General features: G+C 42.7%; 1 protein-coding gene across 12 annotated transcripts in view; it reads left to right on the top strand.

Annotated features, from left to right (window-relative positions):
• vav2 (vav 2 guanine nucleotide exchange factor) overlaps positions 1 to 27,497 on the top strand; it is a 160,125-nt gene that overhangs the window by 130,312 nt on the left and 2,316 nt on the right. The window contains exons 5-29 of one of the 12 annotated variants that reach the window (XM_069513269.1): positions 1,723 to 1,828; positions 2,106 to 2,120; positions 3,454 to 3,552; positions 5,433 to 5,501; positions 6,381 to 6,481; positions 12,105 to 12,204; positions 13,049 to 13,144; positions 16,937 to 17,005; positions 17,222 to 17,308; positions 18,428 to 18,513; positions 18,600 to 18,732; positions 19,098 to 19,112; positions 19,437 to 19,546; positions 19,755 to 19,856; positions 20,888 to 20,976; positions 21,142 to 21,155; positions 21,262 to 21,280; positions 21,905 to 22,032; positions 23,002 to 23,073; positions 23,280 to 23,341; positions 23,627 to 23,743; positions 24,190 to 24,277; positions 24,371 to 24,494; positions 26,605 to 26,691; positions 27,152 to 27,306. In XM_069513269.1, the coding sequence (XP_069369370.1) occupies positions 1,723 to 1,828; positions 2,106 to 2,120; positions 3,454 to 3,552; positions 5,433 to 5,501; positions 6,381 to 6,481; positions 12,105 to 12,204; positions 13,049 to 13,144; positions 16,937 to 17,005; positions 17,222 to 17,308; positions 18,428 to 18,513; positions 18,600 to 18,732; positions 19,098 to 19,112; positions 19,437 to 19,546; positions 19,755 to 19,856; positions 20,888 to 20,976; positions 21,142 to 21,155; positions 21,262 to 21,280; positions 21,905 to 22,032; positions 23,002 to 23,073; positions 23,280 to 23,341; positions 23,627 to 23,743; positions 24,190 to 24,277; positions 24,371 to 24,494; positions 26,605 to 26,691; positions 27,152 to 27,306 (2,143 nt within the window). Of the gene's footprint in view, positions 1 to 1,722; positions 1,829 to 2,105; positions 2,121 to 3,453; positions 3,553 to 5,432; positions 5,502 to 6,380; positions 6,482 to 12,104; positions 12,205 to 13,048; positions 13,145 to 16,936; positions 17,006 to 17,221; positions 17,309 to 18,424; positions 18,514 to 18,599; positions 18,733 to 19,097; positions 19,113 to 19,436; positions 19,547 to 19,754; positions 19,857 to 20,887; positions 20,977 to 21,141; positions 21,156 to 21,261; positions 21,281 to 21,904; positions 22,033 to 23,001; positions 23,074 to 23,279; positions 23,342 to 23,626; positions 23,744 to 24,189; positions 24,278 to 24,370; positions 24,495 to 24,579; positions 24,747 to 26,601; positions 26,692 to 27,151; positions 27,307 to 27,497 lie in introns of those variants that run through there. The other 11 variants (XM_069513262.1, XM_069513261.1, XM_069513260.1 and 8 more) reach the window with 11 other exon arrangements.

Genomic DNA, 27,497 nt, shown 5'->3' with positions numbered 1-27,497 from the left:
ACTTCAAGCAGCTCCTGACGACAAGGCTGAATATCTGATTTAAGGCTTTTTTATCGTCTTTGTACACAGACAGTGATGGGAGGGATATTTCAGACGTAATGGCCGATGTAGAAGGTCAAACTTAGACAATCTCGACAAAATATCACTTTCTTTTTGTTTGTCTTGTATTCATGCACTGACAAACTACGCACACTGGAAATAAAATATTCAATCTTGGAGATCTTAACGTGAGGGATCCTGACCGAGAGCTGGAGGCTTTTCCCCCACTGGACAACACAAGCTGTCAATCACACTCTGTCCATGTTTAATGCAAACTGTGTGAAGCAAAAAAACGTTCTTGAGAAGAATCTCACAGGTAGTTTTACATGCTGAGGATCAAAAATAGATTTGTTTGGATGAGCTGCTATTCATCCGAATACAGAAATCCTCCATTTACTTGCCATCTGTTGAGTGTCCTGCTGAAGGACATTTAAGCAGGACGGACACTTGCTGTGCCTGAGCAGAGCAGGTGGAGGGAGTTGTTTATCTCTATTTATTTTTAGTATTCATTACTTTATTTTCTCCCACATCAAAAAAAATGGAGGTGAAAGGGACAGGTGCATGCTGGGGATGTAAAAAAAAAAACCTTAGAAATCAGTAAAACTTCAAAACTTCCTTGAGAATAATCAAGTTTTTAGGTTTCATTGAGTGTCCAGTGTCCAGTGATCACCGCTTGTATGTTCACAGGTACTTTGGAAACACAAACTGTGGGCCAAGACATTACTCAGCTTTCTTTAACATTGTAAAATTGACATTTTCACCCATTTCATTAATTGATCTTCATTTAAAAAAAAGGCCATATTCAGAGGACTGGTTTCTATAAGTTTGTGCAATTTGGTGCAGATCCAAGTAAAAATCCATATCTAGCAGATTTAAACACAGTTTCATAAAGGGACTGTTGGACCTCGGCAGAGTTCCTCGCTCTCCTGAGTGCCATTCCAGTTTGTTTACTGGATTTAATCGATTATTTCCTTCTTCTTTTTCTTTTTTTTTATTCTTGAAGCATCCTGCTTATTAAGTACATCGATGTGGGCCCATCATGGCCAAAGCATTTTCCTGCTGAGGCATCTCAACTGCTGCAATATGTTTCCCGAACAATAACTGCTTTTACATCAGGCAGCACAGGGAGATGCAGTGTTAGCTCCTGGAGCATGTTTCCCAGTAGATGCTGCTCTCCACAGTAACTGTCTGTTCTCTGCTGGCTGCCTCCCTAATTAAAGGTCAGTTAGGAAGCCGGGTGCCAGAGCGACATAAACTCATTAAAGAGAAATGCCACTCAGTAACGCAACTCAGCGGAGGTTTGTGAACGCCGGCCGCTGTGTCGTCCCCCCCCCCCGCCCCGCCTGCGACACTCTTCAGATCGGGGTCGTGAAAGATAATGAGCTTGTTGTGGTTTGACTGCTCGGTGCCTCTCATCGATCAGTTTAAAGGGGGCATACGAGCACTTTTTGGCAGAAGACGCATTTATCCTTTTGAGCTGGGGTTCAGATCAAGTGGCAACCAGCTGGGACGCCAACCTCTGGTGTGTGAGCTGCTGGTTTGAAGCCTCGAGTCTGTCCAGCGCCATCTTAGAAACCAGAAGACACCATGTCTGAGGGATATTTGCTCTCCCTCCTTCCTCCATTAGACGTGTTTTAGATGCATCTTTTCATTTCAACACGTTTCCTGTGTTTTATTTTCCAGCGAACATGACTTGGGCGAGGACGACATCTATGACTGTGTGCCGTGCGATGACGATGGGGATGACATCTACGAGGACATTATTAAGGTGGAAGTACGACAACCCATGGTGAGAACCTCAAACCATTAAATCTGCCCTTTAATCATTGTGGACACTTTATCGGTGTTTGATCATGTAAGTGTTTGTACTGTGACTACTACTTCAGGCATTCTCCATGTCAGATGCTGACAGTGTGCAGGGTTTTTCTTTTTGCATGGTTTCATTTTGCACCTGTTGACCAGGTATCCTCGAGACAACACTTACATTTTTGTCGTACACTGTTTGTGTGTGTTAAATAACCGGTGTTGATTCTGACTGGCGCTGCTTTGCCTCCCTCACGCTGCAGATCAGATACATGCAGGTGAGTGCTGCCGTGTTTGTGACTCACCCCCACCCTGTCAGTTAACTCCCCCCCCCCCCCCCCCCCCCCCCCATCACAGTCCTTTAAAACACACTCATAGCGTCCCGATAGAAAGGCCGACCAATTATATTAGTGACTTCATCGGCTCCCAAGTGTGACTCAGGGCCCGTCGGAGACATCAGCTGGATGTTAATGTGATGTCAGCGAGGACACACCAGCTGAGGCATCGAAGCACGAGACAAATACACGATATCCTGCCGGCTTTCGGCGCCGCTGCTGATTGGTTGATGACGTGCTGGATAGAGGCCTGACTAACAACAGTCAAAGGACTTAGATGATTATTCACCATTAAAGCTGCTCATATCACTGCCACAGTATAGAAAAACAACTGTGTGTGTATGTGTACGTGTGTGTGTTCATCCTGGCTCATTAGTGTGAGTCACTCAGAATATGCGTTACATGATATTGTTCTTTCTCTACAGAACGAGCATGTATACGCATACGCACATAAACACACACACACACACAGACACACACACACGTCACTCCTCATGAGAAATGTTTGTATCTCGTCTCCATCCTCCCACTATGTGCATCTGCTTGGATGGCTGTAACTTGATCACCTTGGATACAGATTCATATACATACACATGAAGTATCACACACACACAGACACACACAGACACACACACAAGCTCACATGCTTCTGTGTCATCACCACCTCACGCCATCCAAACCCTGCCAGCAGCTGAACTCACTCCGTCTTCACGTACGTGTGAATTTTCATCTGGTGCAGTTTGATCTGGAAATCAATTTATTCATTCAGTGCATTTCGCTTCTTTTTCCAGCAGTTGTAGTTTGTGACTAATTCCTAAACAGGAAATTGTGTATTCAATTATATACCCACAATTCCCTGGAAAGCTCGTTATGCAGATAGTGGAGAGATTACTGAAAGATTACTGAAACTTAATTATGTTTTGAATGTGTTGGTAATTCACGTATTAAACAAGGCGTAAATAATTTCATAGTGAAGTAAAGATTTGTTTTCCACTAAATTATTCTTGCTGTAGAATATCCGTGTGACTACAGCTTCATTATGTACTTTTATTGGTTTCGTACTTTAATGGACATTGGCTTGAGCTTGAATTCCAGTTTTATAAAGATCATGCAAATCCTTGTTGCTTTTAATATACATATTATTTTCCGTGGAGAATGATATGATCGTGCAAAAACTGCAAATGTAAATGATAAAAAAAAATAGATGCAGTGTAGCATGACGGAGTTCATACATAATCATTTACAGTCCATTTGTCCTGATCGGTTGTCACTATAGAAAATGGGAATGACGGAGGATGACAAGAGAAACTGCTGCTTGGTGGAGATCCAGGAGACCGAGGCAAAGTACTACAAGACTCTAGAGGACATAGAGAAGGTGAGTGTCAGAGTGTGTGTGTGTGTTTAAAACTCCATGTCTTTATTTTTTTTAATGCAGGTACAAGAAATGTCGTGTTCCCCTCTGTCACTTCTTCGGGCCTGTGCGTCGGGTCACAGCATGGAAATGTCAGTTATTGGCAGATTGACTTGGGAGCACAAATGTCACAGGAGGTGATCGATAGGGTTATTATTGGCTCAGCCTCCCGAAGTGACACTGATCCCTGCAGCTTTAAGTGCACGTGAACACACACACACACACACACACACACTTAATGCACATGACACATATTGCATCTCCTAAAATTATGAGATAAAGATTTTGCTGCACAACTGATTTTATTTTGAAGAGGTTGAGAAATCATCATTTGTCCGAAGCAGGAAGAGGGTCATATTTTCCAGAATAAGAGCCTCATCGGGTTGCTTATGGAGTCTGCCGTACCTGCTGAAATGTGTTTATGTTGGCATCCTCTTTGTTTCACATTTGTCTGACATTTCTTTTATTTATTCATGTATTCTTCCCCCTCCTGCACACAACATTTCTTTAGAGGCCTGTGGAAGTCACGCACACTCTTGTTTTCACACTGTTTTTCTTCGTGTTTTCTTTGCTTTGTCTTTCTTCCTTGCACTTTCTGTTGATGGTATCGTTGCCCCCAAAAGAAATTAATTTTCACCACTACCACATGTTTGTATATCGATTTGAAATAAAACTCTTTAGTCGTGCAGATGTGAGTTCAGTGTGTGCTCCCATCAGATCCTCACACGTTTTGTGACTCATTTATTCTGCTTTAACGTACAGAAAGAGTCTGTTTCGACAATGTCGCTGACCACATACTTCCACGCGTGCTTTACGTTGAGTCTCGGAGCTGTTTCCTGTTTCCTAAGATCGTCCTTGTTGAACTACTAGCTACACTGCCCCCCCATGATTTCCAGTGGTACTGCTCCAATCGCTCTGTTTCGTCCGAGCTTTCACAGATAAAGGTTGAAAGAAACACAGAAAACAGAAAGAAGGTTCCGTCCTCCTCCGTATATGCATCTAACGTTAAGCCTAAAAAACTAGGCCTGGAAACACTGTAAACATTCATCATCAGGAATGTTGCTGAATCAACTTCTTACATTCAAAGTAATTTATTTACAGCAGCACTTTACATCGGACATCACAACCCTCAATATTACTAAATACTTATTCTTTGTGTTTAAAGAAGCCCCCCCCCCACACACACACACACACACACCATTGTTAAGATCTGCGTCGCCCACACGTTAGTTTCCCTGCCGACAGATTTCCTTCGCGATTCGATGGAGTGCCACAAATCATCCGCTCCGCTAATTTCATTAAACTAAATGTGTGTTCTGCGTTTCCCGCTTCAGACCAACACGAGACCGAACGAGAATAAATAACCTTCCTATGATCAGAGGACTCGTTAAGCTTAATTGAGTTGGGGTTAATAAAGCCCGTCAACTCTTCATTGCTTCTTCGTTCGTCTATTTGTTATTATTATGATGATGGAATGTGACAACCATAAAACAGTGTTGGAGAACTAACGGGCAGCCTTTTCCTCCTGTAAGAGCACAGCTGCACACTGTGTATTTATGACGCACTCAGTGAAATCAAATAACTCCGAATAACAGAAACATATTGAGTACTTTTACTGCGTACCCTGGTATTGATATTCCTTTCAGTTAACTTTCAGTTGAGCTGTCCTCAGATCTGCTAAAAGCTTAGCCGGAGCTTTACGTTATTTCATTGATATATTTTCAACAGGGAAAAATTGATTAACTCTGAGTTTCTATTCAAGCTTTTTAGGAGGAAATCTATTATTGTGTTTAAAAAAAAACACACACACATTTTCACTGACTCATGTCTTGTTTTTCCTCAAGAACTACATGATTCCTCTGAAGCAAGTGTTGAGTCCGCAGGATATGGAGGCGATCTTTGTCAACCTCGAGGTGAGTATTCGCTCGAGCGAGGAAAATTATTTCTATACAGCACAGCCCCGGATTTGTGGCACAGCGAGTGAATAATTGAATGTGTGTATGGATGGATGAATGGATGAGAGGATGCGTGGTTTATTCAGTGTGTACGTCGTGGGTGTTCACGGTGCTGTATGCAAATTCATCGCTCGGTATGCGGAGGTATTTTTGGGTCGTGTTTTCAGTAGAGTGATGGAAAAGAGGAAAGATGTGTTTATTTTGTATTCATTTTGGAGAAATGTACAAAGGTTCAAGGACAGTTTTGGTATAAAACTTCAAAATAAATAAAATCTACCCAGATCAAATGTGAACAAAGACATAAAGCCTGACTAAAGTCTTTTTCCTCTGTGTTCGATTCCAGCGTTGTCGGTTACACTGTCCCAGTTAACTTAATGGATGACGCTCGGCCAAAGCCAACAATGAATCGTTCATGTAAACAAGTGTTTATTCCTCGGTGCCAAAGAGCGTGTTGTTGTCCAGCAACTATTAAAAACACATCAATAAACCACACTGTTGCACTGGTGACCTTCAGTGACTGAACACAGCTCCTGTAGTTTGTTTTGAAGCAGTTCCACATTAACTGTCCTTTGCAGCTCTGTGCACAGTACTTAGGAGAGACGTTAAATCATAAACATGATGAATAATGTATAGATATATATATTTTTTTTTTTTATCCAAGTAATTCTTGCTAAAAACTGAAGCGTCCAGCTGTTTTAGAGAATAGAAAATAGAGGAAATCAGTGTATAATAAATAAACATAAGGAACATCATCTTTTATACATGTTTGTATGTTTTTATATAGATCTATCTATGTATGTGACAGTGTATAAATATTTATTGGGATTTTTTTCTCAGGATGTGATCAAAGTCCACTTTGCTCTGCTGCGAGCCATCGACCTGAACATGGTCACAGGAGGAAGTGGCCTCGGGAAGATCTTCCTCGACTTCAAGGAAAGGTTCGTCCCCTAAAATCCATATTCGATGTCTACATGCACACAGTGGGAGGTTTTTGAGGCTGTGTTTTGCTTATATAGTTAAAATCCCCTTAAAGCTAATTGAAAGAAAATGTGTTTTTCTTTCTGGCCGCACTCGGAGTCGGAGGATTGATGGGATTAATGTTCAGAGAATAAGCAGGTTAAAAGCTGAGCTAGCATATATTGTTGCTCTTTCAACCAAAAACAATCAGAGTAAATCCTTTTAAGAAAGCATTAGTGTGTCACAGTCACATTCCTGTGCTCCTCCTGTGCAGCCACATCCTTGTACATTATATATTCTTTGCATTTGTTTTTCGGTAAATTACATAATTTCCTTTAAAATGAATGAAATAAGTCTTTGCAGCAATCTGCCGTTATTTTCTATTTCAAAAATGGGAAATCTAACGACAAGCTCGTTTCCACTGGAGTGATTGAAAAGTGAAGGATTTTAGAACTCTAGAGTATTTGGATGAGAAAACAGTTTTGAACACACTTTTGTCTCAGACGGGTTTTTTGTTTGGCCCAGCTGCTGAGCAACGTGTGGATAAATTGCATCCCCGAGTGGAGCTGTGATTTTCCTCCCTGCTGAGTGCGGCTGCTTCACAGATAATCATAATGATGGTGATGATAGGTTCTAGCCCCGGTCATAATTGTATTCTTGGCTATGGATACGCCACTGTCGTCGAATGATGCAGTCATTACTGCAGGAGCAGAGTGAGTTCACACTTCACTGCACGTCTGCGTCTACACAAGTATTATATTACTCTGCACAGCCGTCCTGATAGGACACTTTTCTTCTTAAACACACAGTCACTGCATTTCTGTGGGTGATGTCGGTTTGCATAGGTAATAGGCTCGTCGCAGGCCTCTTCCTTAAGCCTAGAGGGCTCTGTAACGCAAAGTGGGTGTGACACGACAGACTCTGTTCCGACTAATAGACGGAGGCAGGCACATACTCTGTCCCTCCATCTCACACACGCATGCACAGGCTCCCGCTCCCTCGTTTAGCTCGTGAGACTCTCTGATCTGATTGAGCAGTGGTCGGGAGTCTTAATTTGCACGCAATCCCAGATAAGGTCCAGCCTGGAGAAGGTCCCAGTAAAGGACCGGGACCGTGGCACATGAAAGCTTCATCACCAAAAGCTCTCGAATCCCTTTATCTTCCCAAAGATCTGCATCCTGAGATATTTGTATTCTTCGTCTGTAACGTGTTAGAAACGTCATCAACGCACCAGACCTTATCTCACTCTTGAGAGTTTCCTCCCAGGCCCTTGGTAAAACTGCGGAGAATGTCTGGAGCAACTGACTCGGCCATTTGCATCCTCACACGCAGCCCCTGGAGTTCAGTGCGAGTCTGGAAACAGCTCAACACTCGACCTGTTTGTTCTGTGATGGATTTTAACCTTCCTGTCTCCGACAGAAATGCCACATTTGCCTTCTATTCATAACCAAATTTGCTTATCGTATACCATTCATTGTTATTAATCACCCTCTGCGACATTTTCCAAAATGCGACTCAGGGTTATTTTGAGAAAAAGGATTCATTAGATTTGCAGATTCCGTGCGTCACAGGCTTTGATTCCCTGCGTGTGATTGACATGTATACCTGCCTCATTATCGGCCACCTTGGTGTCTCGTCTCTTCCGTGGCCGTAAACAAGAGTGACCAGGGAGATTTGGACCCACGCAGCGTCGCTCTCATCAAGCATCCTGGCAATTTTCCTGAGGACCTGCCTCGGCATAAATAATTTGCTTATCTCTGCTTGTAAGTCCCTGCGACCTTTACAACAATGTGCTTGTTGCTTTTTTCTCTCACATCACCGCAAAAGACGAAACGCTTTTCTTTGGTTTGTCATTGAGGTGAATGCCACGCTGAAAATGTCACCGGTTTATCTCGACGGCTCCTCCATCCTTAAACAGCGAGAACCCGGCTGCATTGAACAGCACAGAGAGGCTCTATAACTAAATGGGCGTCTAAGTACCCTCTTGTTGATGTCCTCATTTGCGACTTTCCCCGACTCATTTCCTGGAGTAATCTTGTTCCCCCCGTATCCTTGCGGTGCCTAATCACAGCCACACTCTGAGCCTCTTTATCGGAGGTCTTTGCTCTTTGTTCTCCTCCATTTAATGTACGCCGGCTATGCTGAGTGGAGGTGAGGGGGTCCCAATGCCATGTGTCAGAGAATATTAGCTGGTTCCACAACCCTGTCACTTTTGGTTTGCCGGGAGATTTCCTCAGTCGCCTGGCTCGGCTCACGGGGCTCAGCCGGGGCGGGTTAGGGGGGGAGGCCCAGAGCACAGCTACTCAAAATTGCATTTCCTGTGAAATAACATGCACGACAGCATCCTCATTATGAAAGAGGCCAGCACAGCAGGGCGATAACCCCGGTGCCGAGAAAACAATATATACAGCAAGTTTTTACTGCACCAGCAAAGTGTACCGCCCAGAGGAGAACTCCCAAACAAATCTGTGCTCTGCCTTTTTTCTTGGTAGGAAATTTCTTTCTTTGACTGTTGAACTGCTGCAGCTTTTCTAATGGCCCAAGTAAAAACTTGCCAATTGGTCCTAATCGTAGAAAATAAAAATGCCTGCTTTTCTTTGCGAGTTAACAAGTAAAACTTAATGACCCTCATCCGGCTGTTTCGAGGACTGAGATAACTTTGTCTTTTTTTTTTTGTCTCCCTCGACATAAAATCCAATTTTTTCCCTGATCATTGTCAGTTAACTGCATCTTCTTCATATTTCCACTCGGCTCAGTGAGAGGAAAATCAATGAAACGCATATAAACACGTAATCCTCTGTTTTCCCTCCTTCTTGTCAAGAATTCATAAATCCATCGCTTTGAGGAAAATCAATGTTTGCTCAAATGCATACGGAAGGTGCAAAAACAAGGAAGCATTTTCATTATTAATGCTTCTCTGTCGCTGAGTAAATATTCCACGTGAGACGTTCAGAGTAAATTATTTTCGACCGTTTCCAATCTCTCAAGGTTACTTTAGTTGTTTTGCAAAAGGCTGCTAAGACGCTTCATTGCTACCTTACGATTTGTAATTTAATTGAAATATTCAGAACATTCGGGATTTGATTCAGGCAGAGCTGCAGGGAGAAAACAGGAAATGATGAATACTTACCTCCCGCTGCGATGTGTCTACACAAGGTGTCAAGAAGAGAATGTGCATATCACTAATAATGGCTGACTGGGACAAGACTGTCATTAGCTGTTTTGTCCCGCTGCCTGTCTCAGGGAAGAGGTCTCGTGTCTCAGATGGAAAGCTGTTATTAAAAATATCATTTACATTTAACACATTAGCCTTTTATTGACGAGTTGTTTGTGATGACAAGACCTTGGGTGTGATACTTTGATGCCAGGAAGGAATACCGTTATTTAGATGCTCCGAAAAACCAACTAGATACAAACTTTATTTACCTGCAATTTAGTGCTGAAGACAAAAATGTGGATGATGAGAGGGATGAGCTTGAACCATGAAGTGTCCCCAGCACCCAGTGGTACACATAAACACACACACACACACAAACAAATGTCTCTTTTTCCAATTGAGTCATTTTCAACGTCACCAGAAACTCATCCTCTCACCTCGCTGTCTTGCCAGTGTTGCATCTTGCAAGGTTAGAAAAAACAAGGTTGATGGGTATTTATGCACCAACACCTGGAAGTTCAATATGTGTGATATCATCGCACCAGAAAAGGTGCAGACTGCCAGCCCCTGTTTCCATCCCTGCAGATCAGAGCAGGACCTGATTAAAACAAAATCTGTGTCTACTGCAGAGTCATTTGACCCAGAAGTAAAAGTAGATTCCCCCTGCAGACAAAAGCCAGATGTAAGGTGTGGGTGGGTGTTCGTGTTTTTTTTTGACCAGTGGAAAAAGGGCTTAACATCAGCTAAATTTGGTTCCACTGCAAAGTAAACTTTCCTCAAAATGTTGAAACAAACTCCATCAGATCTGCTGTGTTTAACTTTTGTCAGGAGGCGAAACCTCAGGAGATGCTGCTCCGCCTTCCTTTTCCTCATCTTCCCACATTCACTCCAGTAGCGTGAGCACTTTGCATTCCTGTCATGGAGCAGCTTCTTTAAAGAAGACCTCCACGTCACATTGTGTCCCCACTATATGATGGGTGTCTCTGGCACGTGCCCCTGGATCCTCGCTACGCTGCTCGGTTCGCCTGCTGTCTTCTAATTGATCAAAGCCCCCATTAATCTCAATCACTTTGCCGTCCTGGAGGAGCGGGAAGCTAAGGGGAGCTGTCTCTCCTACTGCGGCTCAAGTCTTAATCAGGGGCAGAGTTTTGCCCACAGCTGGTTTAACCATGCAGGGTAGGAGCGTCTCTGCAGGGGGTCCTTAGGCAAATCTCGTGCCTGGGCTCCAGTGATCGTCTCCCCGGTCGGTCTCTGTTCGAGAGGGTGTGATGGAGACGCTGCTTTTAAGGAGCAGTTTGTTCTTCTGTGTTCACAGTTCCACCTCTGGCAAAGCATGACACTGAATCATACATTCACAGCCTCGACATTTTAGAAATATTTCTGCAGCAGAATAATTCATGTGATGCTTTTGTATTAATAATGGAGAATCACCCGTTTGTAACAGTTAGAGTTTTGGGAACAGAAAACTGAAATCCTTTTAAAATATACTTGAAGGAATATTTAAGTATATATGGCATTTATAACTTAAGCTGTAGAAATAACGGATGGATGGATATCATGGTGTGTATACATTCTGTGTGCCTGCGTCACACATCTATCAGAGGCTTGATTAAGTCGTCAGGCTGCCAGCTCTCTGCACCACCTCGCCCCATTCAAGACTCAGATTGAGAGATTGAGTGCCAACACCACCAGGGGGCGTTTGGCACCATACCAGCCGTGCCAATGCCCTACTTTGACTCAGCGAGAGTGAGGAATGTGTGCCGGCGTCCTCCCGGCGAGATGACTTTCAGCTCCCTCCCATCTGAGCCCACAGATCTGTGTCAGGGTCCCGTTGTAATATCTAATGAACACTGCTCTCATATCCTCACTGCTGGAAATTAAGAGATTTTTTTTCCTCCCTCTCATGCTGATAAGAGCAACAACTGATAAAACGCAGCATCTTTCATTTGTGCTCTGTGATTACAGCTTATTTGCAAGAGGAGCCCCCCCCCCCTTCCAAATATTGCCCAGGGATGAGAACCCGGTCATTATTTATTTATGGAATTCACATCTATTCCTAATCATAATACATGTATTCACATATTCATTTATCTGCCCCCATAGTGCCAGATGATCCTCAGGCTGACCTCTCAAATTGTGTTATTAATCTTAAAATGAATGTGCAGGGCATTGCCTCAAGGCTCCGTGATAGGAACCAGCTGAGAGATAATTGTGGACTCAAGCAGCGATCTTCTTCTTTGACTCTGTGTTTTTTAGAAAAGATTTAAGAATGGATTCATTAGTACTTATTAAAGCCTCTTTTTTACTTTATGGAAAATGTTGTGAGCTTTGAATAAAACACATGCAACTGCTAATATTTGGAACGATCACAAGATGCAATGTTTCTAGAAGAGGGTTTGACTGAAGGTTATTGGGTTTAACAGTTGTTGAATTGTGTCTCTCTCCAGGTTGTTGATCTATGGTCTGTACTGCAGTCACATGGAAAACGCCCAGAAGACACTGGATGAGCTAATAGCGACACGGGAGGACGTCAAGATTAAAGTGGAGGTAATGTCCCCCATCATTTTAAAAAGTGGGTGAATCCCATCACTCAGTAACAACATAAACATTAGCTTCTTCAGCCTTCATGAATATTATGATTTTATGTTTTTCTCTGTCAGTGGTTTATGCCACAAGCAAAAGTGTGGTCATTGTTTCCCACAATGCAACAGTGAATGGCAGTGTGCAACCAAGATATTTGGAGTTTCTTTTTGCTGCAAGATATTGCAACTATTGCAGCTATTATTCCCCAACCTTATCCAAACCAGAATCCGAATTGATGATAGCATAGAGCTAACACCCTCATGTAATCATGGGGTTCAGGCACATCAGCAGCGAGCCTGGACAGAGGAACACTGTGGGAGCTGTTGACAAAAAGAATGAGATGATTATAGCTCTCTTAAAATAGAGAAGCTTTGTAACAGAGTCAAACAGCTTCCTGTCGTTGCTTCACTCTAAAACCTTCGATAAGTGGATTTTGTTACGGCTCAGCTATAAAAACTGAACTGCTCCCACACTTATGTCTGTGAGGGAACATTATAGGAAGATTCCAACAAAGGTCAGTTTCTTGTGGAGCCAGAATATAAAAATGTAAACATTAGCCGGAGGAATCCAGCCGTCGGCCTGCGCGCTAATTGTGTCACAAACAACGTCCAGAGCTCCTCTGCCCTGGAAGAATAAACTGGCCTCGTTGTTGTTAATGGAGCCGCATGGATGTGTGAAAGCTACAGCACCAGTGCAACCAGACATAATGGATGATTAAATAATGAACGAGGGCTTGTTAGTGGGGGGGAATTCACAATGGTGCATTATGTGTAATGATTGCCCCGCCGCTGCTCGTGTCATCCCGCAGGAATGTACCTTAAAGGTGCAGGAGGGGAAGTTCAAGCTGCAGGATCTTCTGGTGGTTCCCATGCAGAGGGTTCTCAAGTATCACCTACTACTGAAGGTAGGAAGCATCACACGTCTCTTACAGCTGCAAGACAAAGAGGTTAATGGCGAACATGTCAAAATATGTCATAAATAATCCTCTGGCCTCGAACAGTTGAAGGAAATTCAAGTCCTTCCATGAAGCAGATTGAAATAAACTCCACTCTTTTGTTTTTGAATGTCAAACATTCTCACTCTGTAGCCTTGAGTTTCAGCTGTGAAAGGCTCGTAGCTCGCTTTTCTCATTCAGGAGCGCAGCTGTCGACAGATTTACTTCACAGCAGTTACAATACGTCTGAACGGTGGGTCACTTTCACTTTGGAAGTAAATGTCCGTTGACACTTCTCAAAACGCTCCTGCAGCATCCACCACTTCACCACCTTCTCCGAGCTCCAACCAGGAGTCACACTTTCAGAGGAAGAAAGGGAGCAATCATTTGTATTTTCTCTCTCGCTCGTCTCTGTGAAATTTGGTTTGTTACTTTCTATTGAAGAGCTACCTGAGAAAATATGAGCGAGGATCACTTACAATGAAAATGCATCCGGCGGTCTTCTCCCCGCTGCCAGTATGAACAGATAAGCAGAAAGCGAAACTTTGAAAAGCGAGAAAGGACGTGCATTGTCCAATTTCTGCAACATATTGAAAAACCTGCTGCCAATCACTGTGGAATGAAGTCAGATTCTTCCACATCTTTAAACCTGGGATCATGTTTGAGTCCTGCACTGTTGACACAGATGAGGTTAACTTCCGCTGTAATTCCAGCCAGTCCATAAAAAGTCAATCTTTTCTTTTGGCGGGCGACAGTTGGTGTTCTGGTTTATCACCAGCTCTGTGATACTTTTCCAGACGTTTGACCTTGCCACATGAAACAGTGTTTGTTGGCTTTATTATCATTCACCCAACAATTTGGCTCTACGGGAACACAAGCTGTTACTTGGCATTTAACTTAACTTGGTTATTTCCATCATTTGCTAAAATTACAAATAGCGACTAAAGTTTAATTTGGTTGCGTTGGTTGGTGTTTTTCAGGAGAGAATTATTACTGTTCGTCTTGGAAATGGAAACAGCAATAAAGCCTTTCGTATTCATAAATTAATGAATTGTACAATGAAGCTTGTTTCGGGTGTCTGATTTGTTTTAGCAGCATCCGACCCAAAGGTTGATGGAAAAGCTAAATGACAAAGCTAATGGAATAGCTAATAGGAAAAAGGAAAAGCTTTAGTGAAATGGAAACTGGTAAAGAAATTGCCTTTTTAAAAGCCTGATTAAATTTTAATGTACATTTTTTTAATATGTTTTTTAAATCACTAGCCTACTCTAATTTAAATGATTTATTCACAATATTATTTTATCTTTTTACAGAATAATATTTCGTCTTATTTAGTTTATATATTTAGAGATTGTTTTAACAATGCAACAGATATAGTGCTAAAATAATTTGTCTATAAGTCATATGCTTGATTTAATTAATTGATGTCAATTTTAATGGCTGTATTAATCATTTTAGGTCATTCTTAGAATAACAATGTCAAATGTGTTCTTTCGCAGCATTCATGAGGAGTGATGGTGGTTTATAATCATTAATTGAAGCCCTTTCGCCCAATATACTAATGTATTGAAGCACAATGTCTGACCTCAGCCAGTGTTTCTCCCTGCAGCGCCCCTCCCGGTGTTCATGTATAAAACAAACTGAGCACTGCATATATTTCCCCGTGATTAACTGACGTTGCATCTCAATTATGGATGAGCGCATGAGTTTATGATGCGGTGCATTACGACCAGGGAAGGGGGGCGAGCGTGTTTGCGTCAGGTAGCTGGTGAAGGTCCACGCAGAGAGAGAGAGAGAGAGAGAGAGCGCTGCAGCTTCTCTTGTGTTTGTTTGAATCGAACCCCTGCAGGAGTCTCAGCCAGGCACTGAAGTCAAATCAACTGTGCACTAATCAGATTAAATTCACCCCATTTCACTGCTTCCCACAGCTTTGCAGGACACTGCTGAGCTGCTGAGGCCCTGGGCATTGTCAGGCCGACAGGTTCCTGTGTGTGTGCGTGTTTGTGTGTGTGTGAGTGTGAGAGGCGTGAGAATGGTTTGATTTAGTTCCAGGGCTTAAAGGGGTGAGGCATTGCATTAAGTTATGATGGTTAAGATTGCAGAAGAGAGATTGTGTGTGTGTGTGTGTGCATGTGTGCGTGCATGTGTGTGTGTGTGTCTGTCTCCACTCATGCGTCACGTCCTCAGTTGATGCTGCATAGATATCACCACAGTTGTGGTAGTTGCTCACGGTGTGAACACTCTGATCTCTTCATTTTTCATGTCCTGCAGCTTTGAATAAAGTGAATTCAGCAACGTTGTCTCCGAGGTAATTCTCCTCCAGCAGGACGTGAATATTTGATGAATTTACAATGAGACTGTGTCTCTTATATCTCCAAACAGCTTGTGCAAAAGTTACAGACCATGATTCACTGGTTCCCTACTGGTGGCACTGATTTGCTGGTGGGAAACCAGTGAGGGGTGATGTCCACGTTAGAGGACGGGTTGTTCCGGGGCGCCTGCAGCTGGGAGGATAATATAGTTGTGTCCTCTGGTGTAACCTTTGTGTTTTACTTTCTATGACAATTGAAAATCATTCAAAAGCTGTATAGTGTATTTATATTGCACCTCTAAAACAACCACCCTTGACCAAAGTGTGGAAAAGACTTTAAATAAAGACAAAAGAACATAAAGAAAAACATACAAAAGCAATAAAACATCATAAATAGATGACAGTTAAAAAATTGCACAATAGATGAAATCAAGGCCTCAAACTCATCCAGTGAGAAGAAGTGATTTAAATGTTTCTACGATCTCAGCGGTTCTAATATGAATAACTAAGCTGTTCCAGAAAATGGGGACATTCACTGCAGAAGCCTGGTCGCCTTTATTTCTGAGACTGAATCTCACGGCATCAAGAAGCATCATGAGGAAAATATCACATCAAGAAACATGTTTAACATTTTCTCTTGTAGCTGTTTAAAGCCTCAAGATGTGAATGAAAGCAGAAAACTGAAGTGACAACAGAGGCCGTGTTGGATTATTTGAAGATCTTCATACAAATGTGAGATTCAAACTAAGACGTGTTCATGCAGCTCTGACGATTCACCCTGTCTAGTCTTTGTAAGTTGTCTTTATAGAAATTCCAGCAACTCTGCAGTCACAGTGTGAACTGCGAAGACACTGACAGAACCTGAACACGGTTTGTGCAGCTCACTGCCGTGCGCTGGAATTTCAAAAAGTACAGTAGTTTGTTTAGTCATGTGTCACATGTGATTTTCAAACGGTGCCTGAAAACTGCAAAAGCTGACGAAACTACAAAAGACTTGTATCTCCCCGCAGCTCGACTGTGTTTTCATAAATCGCTCCCGACGGTGGAGGCAGGAGCCACACAATCATGGTTTCAAACGATCTAACGTATTTGTTATTGATTGGCTGCGAGGAGACAATATGATTTGCCGGCGACGCCACATTTGCTGTCATCTTGTTACCATGAAGAGCAGTCAGACCTGGAGGCGGGTTGGCAGCTTCTGCTTGTCTTATTTTTATGTACGTTGCTGACTTGTTTCTATCTGCGGCCGCGTCAGTGTCACATCCATAATCACAGTAAAGAGCAGATACTGAACATCTCTCACAGCCGTCCCACTGTAGCTCTATAGGATTCATTCATTTCGGAAAATATATATTATTTTGCAGATTTGAGACAACAGAGGTATTTATTAATAGCTATATTTTTTTTTAAGTCATACGAATAATAAAAATCGTCTTCGTCTCCCTCTGCAGGAACTTTTAAGTCATTCAACTGACCGTCCAGAGAGGCAGCAGCTGAAAGAGGCACTGGAGGCGATGCAGGTCTGTGTTACACACGTTTGTGCATTCATGAGTGTGCTTTAAAAACATATTACATAAGAACTCTGCAGCGCTTAAAGCCAAAGATGCATAAATGCCTTCATACAGCCGCTGTGGCTTGAAGTAGCGTAATTTGACCCTGATATGACAGCTGTCAGAAAGATTTTTCACTTTAAGGCCGAAAGAGCTGAAAGTTTGTCTCGCTGTCTGTCTTCTCAGGACTTGGCCATGTACATCAATGAAGTGAAGCGGGACAACGAGACGCTGAAGAAAATCAGCGAATTCCAAAGCTCAATCGAAAATCTTGTAAGTATTTTGAAATACTGTGTTCGGGACTGAGGCCTAGATTGCGCTTGCATTTCCCCGTCCTTGTGTGCACAGCGTCGTTTCGCTCATTTTTATTTGGAGGTGTTTGGAGACACTGAATTAATTTCATGAGGCAGCGAAGAGATTCCCAGATGGCTCCAGGAGGGGAATCACAGAAATCGCTGGTAAAGGCGAAACATTCTGCTGGAATCTATTGTTAAAAAACTACACAACCGCTTTGTCGAGGCGAAGAAGTGCACACAAGCCTGAAGCGAAGTTCCCCGGAGGAAAACTCCTCTGTTTGCATTTCTTCCTCTTCTGCCTTTTTTGCCTTTTTCTGGCGGAGTTGGGCGACAACCATCATTTAGTAGAACTCTGCACAGGTCCCTCACACCACAAGCAGAAAAGGGGAAGTGTTGATATCACAGTTGCTGCACCCACAGACCGATTCATTCGAGCATAATCGCAGCATCAAACGTCTTCCACACTCTCTCCCTCTCTCCCCTTTTACTGCCTAACCGTCAAATAAAGGTTTGAAGCCCCAAAAGCATCTGTAAATAAAAGTTTACGTCCGCTATTGTCACATTTCCTGATTCGACATCTTTATAGACGTCAGTTTTGTGTGTGTGTATGAAAGTCTAATACAGCGGCACAAATGTTATCACCAGGCAGGAGTGTAAAGTTTGTCAGAGTGATAAGTCACCGAGTGTCACCGAGCATTCGCCCATTGTTGAAAAATGTCCACATTGTGTCTCATCTGCTCCGACTGTTTACATCACGTTGCTTCCACCTGTCAGGATTGTCCTCAATAAATCAAGTCTGGAGTTACGTGGATTCCAGATGGTTGTTCACTCTCCGTTTTTCTGTCACGACGCTCCAACACCTGTTGTTTCCTGCTGAGGCGCAAAGTCACTCGGTTAATTCTGGACTCTTACACGTTCCATAGACCCAGAAATTTGGATTCAAACTGTAATTAGTAGTTTCCTTGCTGCACCGTTCGTTACGTATCTATTTGGATTCTCTCTGAAATTCAGATTTAGCTGAATTATTAATGGTCTCTCATTAAGTTTTCTAACATGCAGTGGATTGACATGGGGTGTGTGTTTGTGACCGAAGCAGCAGGTGAAGCTGGAGGAGTACGGGAGGCCAAAGATCGATGGAGAGCTGAAGGTTTGCTCCATCGTCAACCGAACGAAACAGGACCGGTGAGTCCAAACTCTTCAAAAGCTGAAACGAAACCTATTTTCACGGCTGAACGATAAATTAAATGTGTGTGTGTGTGTGTCTTCAGGTATATTTTCCTCTTTGATAAAGTGGTCATTGTCTGCAAGAGGAAAGGTTATAGCTATGAGCTCAAAGAGATTATCGAGCTGCAGTCGTATAAAATGTCCGACGACCCCATGAACAACCGCGACATGAAGAAGGTAAGAAATGAGCCGTTTGGAGCAGAACAGTTTTTTTCTTATGAGATCTTTGCTAATCAGCTGATGAACCTTCCTGTGTAATCTTTACCGATGTTGCTCCTGAGCCGAAGGAGCTCGTTGATGCTAGTTACAGATATGGAAAATGAGGAGCGACGCAGTCAAGTGTCAGATATGCATTGTGCTCGCTCATGCTCGATAGAACGTGTAAATGCAGTGACGGTCATTTAGGATTCATGAAATCATTCCGCAGTGCTTTCCTCTAACATGGCCTATTTTATCTCTTTGTTTTGAATCTGCATGTGTCTCCATGTCTGCATGTGTAACTGGGTCTTTCTCTGGTGTCTTTCTTTTTGCATGCTTACCAGTCAAGTGGAAAAATGGTAAGCTCAAGCGACCCCCTTTATTTAACTCATCTTCTCATTGCCGCCTACCTTTGGCAGTTGTTGATTTAATGGGTATCACGCTGTGATTGCACGTGTACCCGCCAGCTCTGTGATTGGCTCTCCAGCTTGTTGGTGAAACGCATCGCTAAAGCACGTGGAGCTTCATTTAGCTCAAAATGAAATGTGAACATATACAATACATACATATACTGTTTAAACAGCTGTATCACAAGCTTCTGTGGCTCATCTCTGTCCGTCATCACCGCCCACACGTGTCTCTGCCATCTGTTCCTCACTCTCTCTCCCTCCCCTCCCCTCCAGTGGTCGTACGGTTTCTACCTGATCCACCTGCAGGGGAAGCAGGGCTTCCAGTTCTTTTGTAAAACCGAGGACACAAAGAGGAAGTGGATGGAGCAGTTTGAAATGGCCATGTAAGTATAATTCCACTGTAGTTATGAAGCTTCTGTCACAGCATAATGTAAAATTAGAATTTTGAAATTCAACTTTTCTCTGGATGAAATAACCAGATGGGAGTTTTTCCCCCGTCATTTAAAACACCAGAGAACTTGATCACGGGAAACTACAGTAAATGATTCCATCAGTTTCTTTCATTCAGGATTATTTACTCTTCTCATCCAGGTCCAACATCAAGCCAGAGAGAGCCACAGCCAATCAGCACAACTTCCAGATGCACACGTTTGACAGGAACACCAACTGTCGAGCCTGCAGGATGCTGCTGAGGTAACGACCCCTCCACTCTGGTGCTGACGTGCACAACATCACTGTCATATCCTGCAGTGACATTATGGCTGAGTGATGAATGGGTCCTCATTCAGACTCTTCAAGTGCTATTCACTAGTAACTATCAACTGGTACATGTTTTAAAAGTTCATCGTGTTTTTTATGCAGCATTCTAAATTGGAAAATTCAATATATAGGTATCAGGGTAAAAACTACAATCCACTCTGAACGAATGAAGTATTACTTAGCAGAAAAAAACAATTTGATATTAAATACTCCAGGGTAGTTCAACAGTAAATCGACGTGACACTAGAGTTAATCTACATGGTTATTGTTCACCACAGTTTTTAAGCAGCCGTACGCGAAGTAGAATTTATGGATCTCCAGAGTGAACTGGAGAGAAATGACCACATTTAGTGAAAAGCGAAAAACCTGGTCCCTCGTCAGCGTTGAAGTAATGTTCAGGACATATTCCAGTAAGTGAGACAGAGGCTGACATCTTGAAACACTGTGCACACACCTCGTCCCATGTGAGAGCTGCAGCAGGGACAGCCCGTGTCACTGAATCAACCACTTTCACCTCTATTACAGTCGGCCGGCTAAACTCCACGCTGCGTATTGACCCACAAATTTCACGGCCCGGCTGACCTAAATCCAGCGAGCCGGCGGAGGCAGGGACCAGCGTTTCTCACTCCCTGCGAGATGCTAATTACTGCTGCAGCCCCAGCGGATCCCGTTGTGATTTATGGCGCTCACTATTCAACATGGCAGTGTGCGATGCACGCAGCGTTATAGAATGTGTATCAAATACAGTGCAGGAGAGCATGGCCTTAAGTAGAGCGAGTTGATTTTGTGATTTTAAAGGGATCACAGGATGGAGATGATGGAGCATGTGTAGCAGCAATCATAGAATTATACTAAGTAGCAGCAGGATCCCTGGTGGGCTGTACTTACAAGAAGTTAATTTGCGTCTGAGACACTTCCTGTTTACATTAGTGTGTGTGTGTGTGTCTTCCTGTGTGTGTCCTCAGGGGCATCTTCTATCAGGGCTACTACTGCTCTCGCTGTGGAACAGGAGCACATAAAGAGTGTCTGGAAGTCATCACCATCTGTAAAATCAGTAGGTGTCTCCTCTCAACTTCTTCAGTATCATGTTATCATCATTATTATTTCTTAAAGGGCTTTTATTCTGCAATATTTATGTTAAAAATGTTAAATAATCAATTTGTTAAATGATTAATTAATCAATCCTGACTGTGTCCATGTCTTTTGTCTTTCGTTTCAGATCCTCACGACTTGGTGAGTTGGTCAAATACAGCAACATCATGTTCATCATCACCATTTCCTGCTTTCTGCCTCTGTGTCTGTATCACTGATCATGTATTTGTGTTTTCTTTTCCAATAGGAACCTGGGATGTCCTCAGGTACGAGCACTTCCTGTCGTCCAACATGTCAACATGGACATTCTGTCAGTTTTTCAGGAGAGAGGCTGAACAGCACAGCTCTCTACTGACATCTAGTGGATACGTTCATCTGCATGTGAACCTAAAACAAGTTTATCAGACTCATTGAGTGTGCGGGGTGGGGGGGGGGGGGCAATGCAAATATATACAGAGCTAGTACTGTATGTACTTTAAAAGTGTTTTGGGGATTCAAAGATTTGAAGATATTCAGAATTGGACTGGTGTATTGTATTTTCTGGCTTTTGATGGCTTGTAATGATAGATCCTGGATTTTATGGTTATATTGTTTTTATTGGAGACTGCTTCACCGAGAGAGCAGGACTTTTTAAATATAAAAACAGCTCTGTGTTATCAGCTGAAATCATAAAAAGAGGGAAATCCAAAATACACTGCAGAAATCTTAACAGAGGATCTGAGCATTGGATCTTTGCTTCTTAAATTCCTCAGTAAATTTCCCCCAAAACAATAACATCACAATCTTTCTCTGCCGATAAATATGAAGGTTTTTAGAAACGTAACGACGCTAACGTTCAGTTTTGATTTTATTCTTTCCATTAATGCACAAATCCATGCTTGTGTTTCCAGGTCCCAAGATGGTGGCAGTGAGGAACTACCACGGTACGCCGACACCTCCGGGGAAGACGCCGCTGTGTTTTCAGACGGGTGATTTTATCGAGCTGCTGAAGGGAGACCCGGACACGACGTGGTGGGAGGTAGCAGCACTTCCGTGTCACTTCTCTCTGAGACCGTGTGCAGATGTAAATCGGGAATATCTTTATTTAAACAGTTGTTGTTGGCTCTGCACTCCGGCTCATCGATTCCTTGACTCCGAGGTCAAAGTGCTGACTCTGGCTCCGAGGATGTTTTAAGTTGTTCCTCAGCTGAACAAAGGAAACACAATCGACCGAGCAGAACCTCTAAAGCTCACCGATTAACATCTTGTTTATATCTGATGTGAAATAATCTGAGGTCTAATCCCACATAAAACCAAAAATAAACACTATCGATCAGGTTTGGATTAGATACATGAGGAATAATATTTTAATTATAGAGCCTTTATATTAATACCCTGTTTTCTTTATACCGACCTGAGATAACTTGCAACATCTGATATTACTTATATACTTTATTTATTTTCTTAATGCGTGTGCTGTGGAACACACACCTTCATCCTGAAGTGCTGTTCCCAGGAATGTTCTGAATTTCATTGTTAGATAAACTTGAAATGAAAGTTATTTGCAGAGATACAGATTTCTATTTAAAATGATATGAATTGTGTTTTGTTAATAACAACATCAACAATATCAAACTGGTGCAGTCTGTTAGCACAGTCTTTTCTGATGCTGCCACTAGTAGGCGCCAAAGTTGCAAATCTTCTATTTCTGTACATAAGACTGCACACCTGCAATAAATAGCTTATTTATGAACATTTGTTTTATATATTATATCTATTATTTTGTATTGTATGGTGTCAGATGATCTTTCTTCTTTTTAAAATGTATTGATTTACAGTCTCTTCGATGGACCTTCACATATTATTCCAATACTTAAGAAAACATACTAATAGTTTTAATTTCCTTCTTCATGTATTTTTAAACCCTCAGTTGTTTAGTGTGTGTGAAACATTTTGAATTCTCTCTCTCTCTCTTCAAATAAACGTTTCCTTGCTCTTTATTTTCCAGGGGAAACTGATACAAACACAGAAGAGCGGCTTCTTTCCCAGTTCGTGTGTAAAACCTTGTTTGGACCCAAAGGTTTGTCACCAGCTTTCACTGAATCACTGCAGTGTGTGTGACTTCTGAGAACAGAGCCCATTGCCTTTTCTCTGAAGTGTGCACTTAACTACCTGTGTGGGGCTTACATATAAATCTATATATAAATCTCTCTATATATATATATCTCCACCCCCGTGTTCTGTTTATAACTTCTTTAATGTGCAGCTTCTGTTTGTTTGCTGCAGCCCTTCCAGTCATTATCGGGCCGGCAGTCCTCAAGGGAATCAGACTACTACGGTTATCCCTGGTAAGACCCTTAACTTCAGAAGGGTGCAGACTATTGTTCCCTTCATATTGCTCATACCTTATATATTATATACTTCTATCACCCCCAGGTTACTTTTCTATATTAACCCAGATCTACTGATGTTAACTTCACGCACTCATTCAAAATTCAAAGCTCCAAACGTAGCCGCCACCCAAAGATTAATTACCACACGCATGTTTGAAGTCGAGGATTTGTGGATTCTGTCGTTCGATGATATCACTTTGCATCTGGAGGTCACCGCCTTTATTCTGCGTTTCGCTGCAGGTTTGCAGGGAACATGGAGCGCCAGCAGGCCGACAACCTCTTGAAATCCCACTGCAGCGGGACTTACCTTATCAGGGAGAGGACCGCCGAGGCAGAGAGGTTCGCCATCAGCATCAAGTGAGTGTGTCGCATCGTACAGGAGGGAAGAAAAAATCTCAAGGGGAAGGTTTTTATTCTCACCTCATGGGAGATTCTCACGGGATGCTCTCTCAGTGCATCTTTCAGCTCCGGCTAATTACCACTCAGTAATTGCTTTTTCTTAAATCCTGTTGTTGTGTGTGTTCCCTCCGAGAGAATGCATCTCGAGGAAATACAATGTCCGAGCTGTCACATAATAATGTATTGTAATGTAGAATATCGCGTCTATAAGAAATGTGCAAAGGCCAATTAGGACTGATGAGTTAAGAACAACTTTATACAACAATACAGAATATTTTGAGCGTATATAAACTCATTGCTGCAAATGTAAATGAGAATAAAATACAACAAAATGTGACGTTGTCTTGCAAAATGTCATTTGATCGGTGAGTTCTCTGTAGTTACTGTGCTGTTTGATTTTACAGATTCAATGATGAAGTGAAGCACATTAAAGTCATTGAAAAAGACAACTGGATTCACATCACTGAGGCCAAGAAGTTTGAGAGTCTCCTGGTGAGTCGTGTTTTCGGACGTCTGTACATAAATACCAATAAGAAGCTGGATGTCGGGGTGAAAATATCCGTTCTGTTCTGTTCCACACAACAGGAGCTGGTGGAGTACTATCAGGCCCATTCACTAAAAGAAAGCTTCAAGTTGTTAGATACCACGTTGCGATACCCCTACAAGTCGAGAGAACGCTCGCTAACGCGGGCCAGCACGCGGTCTCCAGGTAAGTCGCTCTCTCTGCAAATGTCAGAAAACAGTCGGACCATTGACACGGCACTTGACCTGAAGCTAATACCAAGATGTGTTAGTCCTGGAAACATTTATTTACAGACATGAACGACCAGGAAAAGTCAGCTGAGAAATTACAAATGGACCGAGGCCAAACTCCCATTTTTCCTGCTTTCTTCTGCTTCATGACCTGAACTCCTACTTTTGTTTAAATGATACTTTAATGAATAAATGTAATAGTTCCAGAGTTCTCGTCTGTGTGTGTGTGGCTCGTGAATCTGGAGAACCGTTCTTCTGATCGTCTCGACTCTGGACATGTGTGTTGTTAAAGCCCAGAGCAAGTGCACTGTTGAATTTGGTTTGAACAAACAACACGTTCAATATTAATAAACTTTGAATACACAGCCGACCAGCCGCCGCTGTCGATCACGTTAACGTCACGCCCACGGCGATGACAACTGATTCTCCAGTTGTGTATACTGAGTCCATCTTCACGGAACTGTGAATAAACGTGAACTGCTCTTTGTGCGTCAGTTCATTTAATTCCGAGTTGTTTCTTATCTTAGTGTAAATACGTAGAATGACAGTGGACATGAAGTGACAACACTTGTCTGTCTGGTTAGAATTCAGAGTCAAGGAGCCAGAAAAGACCTGAGATGTAATTTCATTTCTTGCAGAAGGTTCTGACCTTGTTGGCAGAACTCCTGGTTCTTATATCCAGTAATCCAAACGGGCCAGTGTTGTCTCTGCAGGGTGACACCGGGATCTCTGGTGCATCCTGACCTGGAAACAGTTTAGAATCCCTCAGGAAGAGTTGGAAGATGTGACCATGGACAAGGACATATGCTGCCACCACAGTCCAGATCCAGATAAGAGACAGAAATTAGATGGACGTATGACTGGCTGGACATTTCTGCCTATTTATAAGTCTGCTGGCTTCCATGAATGGCAGGGACACAACTAATTTGACTCCGAAGAGATGTTATAAAGTGCAAAACATAAAGTGCAGGTCCGGCTTACAAATTTAATCCCCTGCCATCTTGGCTGTGGATAATGCGAGGGAGTGGAAAATAAATGAGACAGGCTGCAACCTGTTTTCTCCACCTCCCCCGGTGTTCTGTTCTTTCCGAGGCCAATGACTCTCTTGACAAATACAAAAAGAAATGGAGGCGGGCCAGAGGGGGACAGGGTCAGAAAATGAGGCAACAGAGCGAAATATATTAAGCGAGCAAGACAAAGAGGAGGAGTTTGTCAGCTGAGTAAGACGCCGGTGGACTGGCTGTCTGCATTGGCTGCCCTCGCTGTCCACTACACCGAATGAATACTGGCTCCTGCCTCGCACTGGCTTCTGTCCTACGCTGGGCCGGCCTCTGTGGGCTCCGCAGGAAGACCCAACTGGCCACTACAGAGGGATTGTTTCCTTCCTGCTTTGGCTAAATTTGGAAATGAATGGAGACAATGTCTTTTTCCTGCCTGGGGTTTTTGAGGCTGCAGGAACATCCCACCCCTGCAGGTTTGCATGGAAACAGTGACGGGACTGGGAAGAATGGTTGAACGAGTTTTCTCCGTCCCCTCACACAGATGATCAGACCTGGGTGCGTGTGTCCCGAACATCTCGGGTCCTTGGTTTCATCTTGTTGTCTCTGAGCAACGTGGCTGTTTCACTCATCAGCCACATTATGAGATAACGATGCTGCAATATGAAAATAATTGTTTTGAATTGAAATATGTTATATTTGGTTGGTTCTACTTTATTTGCCATTAAAAGGATCTTGTGGGTACGATTCAGTCGGACTGTATTTATATGCAACAGTAAAGTTTGCTAAATGATGCATAAACTGACAATTCAAACAATAACCCTGTTTACAATCCACAAATAAATGAATTTGTGGATTGTAAACAGGGTTATTGTTTGAATAAAGGAACCGTTGAGATTAAATATAGTCAGAATAGAATGCACTGTTAAATTGCAGACACAATCCAAACAAATGAAGCTTGCTCTTTTTCTTAATCCTCCTCTTCTCTGCATCTCTGCATGCACACGCCTCAAAATCACTTTCCAGCTTTATTTCCTCCTCTCTCTCTTCCTATCTTCCTCTCAGCAGCCTCCTGCGCCTCCTACAACTTCTCCTTCCTCAGTCCGCAGGGCCTCAACTTCTCCTCATCTCAGAGCTCAGCTCCCTTTTGGTCAGGTACCAGATTTTTGTGTCTTTTCTTGCTCCTGTCGCCCTTCCCACACTTCGCCGCCTGTAATTTCATAATAAGCCTCGGCGCTCTTAGCCTCATTACTCGCTCTCTGCGGTGCTATTTTCATTAACGAGGACTTTTCAGTTGTAGAAAGACAATCCCTCATTAAAAAAGAAAAGCTATTTCCTTTCCCTTAATGAAACAACTTGTCCTTTCTCATCAAGCTCATTAGTGTCACAAGAAACACTGAGGCGAGCGTCATCCCTCTGTTCTCTCTTCACGACTAATTACTAATAAAATGATCAGTGTTACCCCCCCATTGTCCCCCATGCATACAGATTGTTATTTAACTTCATTACTAGCGATTCATAACTTCAGTTGTTGCATTGTATAAAAAAGCTGTGATGAAAATAAGCTGATATTTAATCTGTGACTGGATTGATCTCCCATCGCTTGCGTTTCCAGTGTTCACTCCGCGGGTGGTCAGCACGGCCGTGGCCAGGTATAACTTTGCGGCGCGGGACATGAGGGAGCTGTCGCTGCGAGAAGGAGACATCGTCAAAATCTACAGCAAGATTGGTGGAGACCAGGGCTGGTGGAAAGGAGAGGCCAACGGACGAGTGAGTAAACGATACTGAATAAACGATAATGTTTATTCATGTGTTGCAAAATCTAGTTCTGCTGCTTTAATTTCATTTACTGTTGAAAAAAACCAGTTCAAGCTGCTGATTTCTTTAAGTTACAGATTTGCAAATGTCAAAAACATGCATTTATGTATTTTACCCTAAAAAGTATCCTGGTACTCGAGTGA

Source organism: Paralichthys olivaceus, chromosome 18 (genome assembly GCF_024713975.1).
Source record: "Paralichthys olivaceus isolate ysfri-2021 chromosome 18, ASM2471397v2, whole genome shotgun sequence".
NCBI lineage: Eukaryota > Metazoa > Chordata > Actinopteri > Pleuronectiformes > Paralichthyidae > Paralichthys > Paralichthys olivaceus.
The sequence above is the reverse complement of the archived record's forward strand: the minus strand, read 5'-3'. Positions and strand labels throughout refer to the sequence as shown.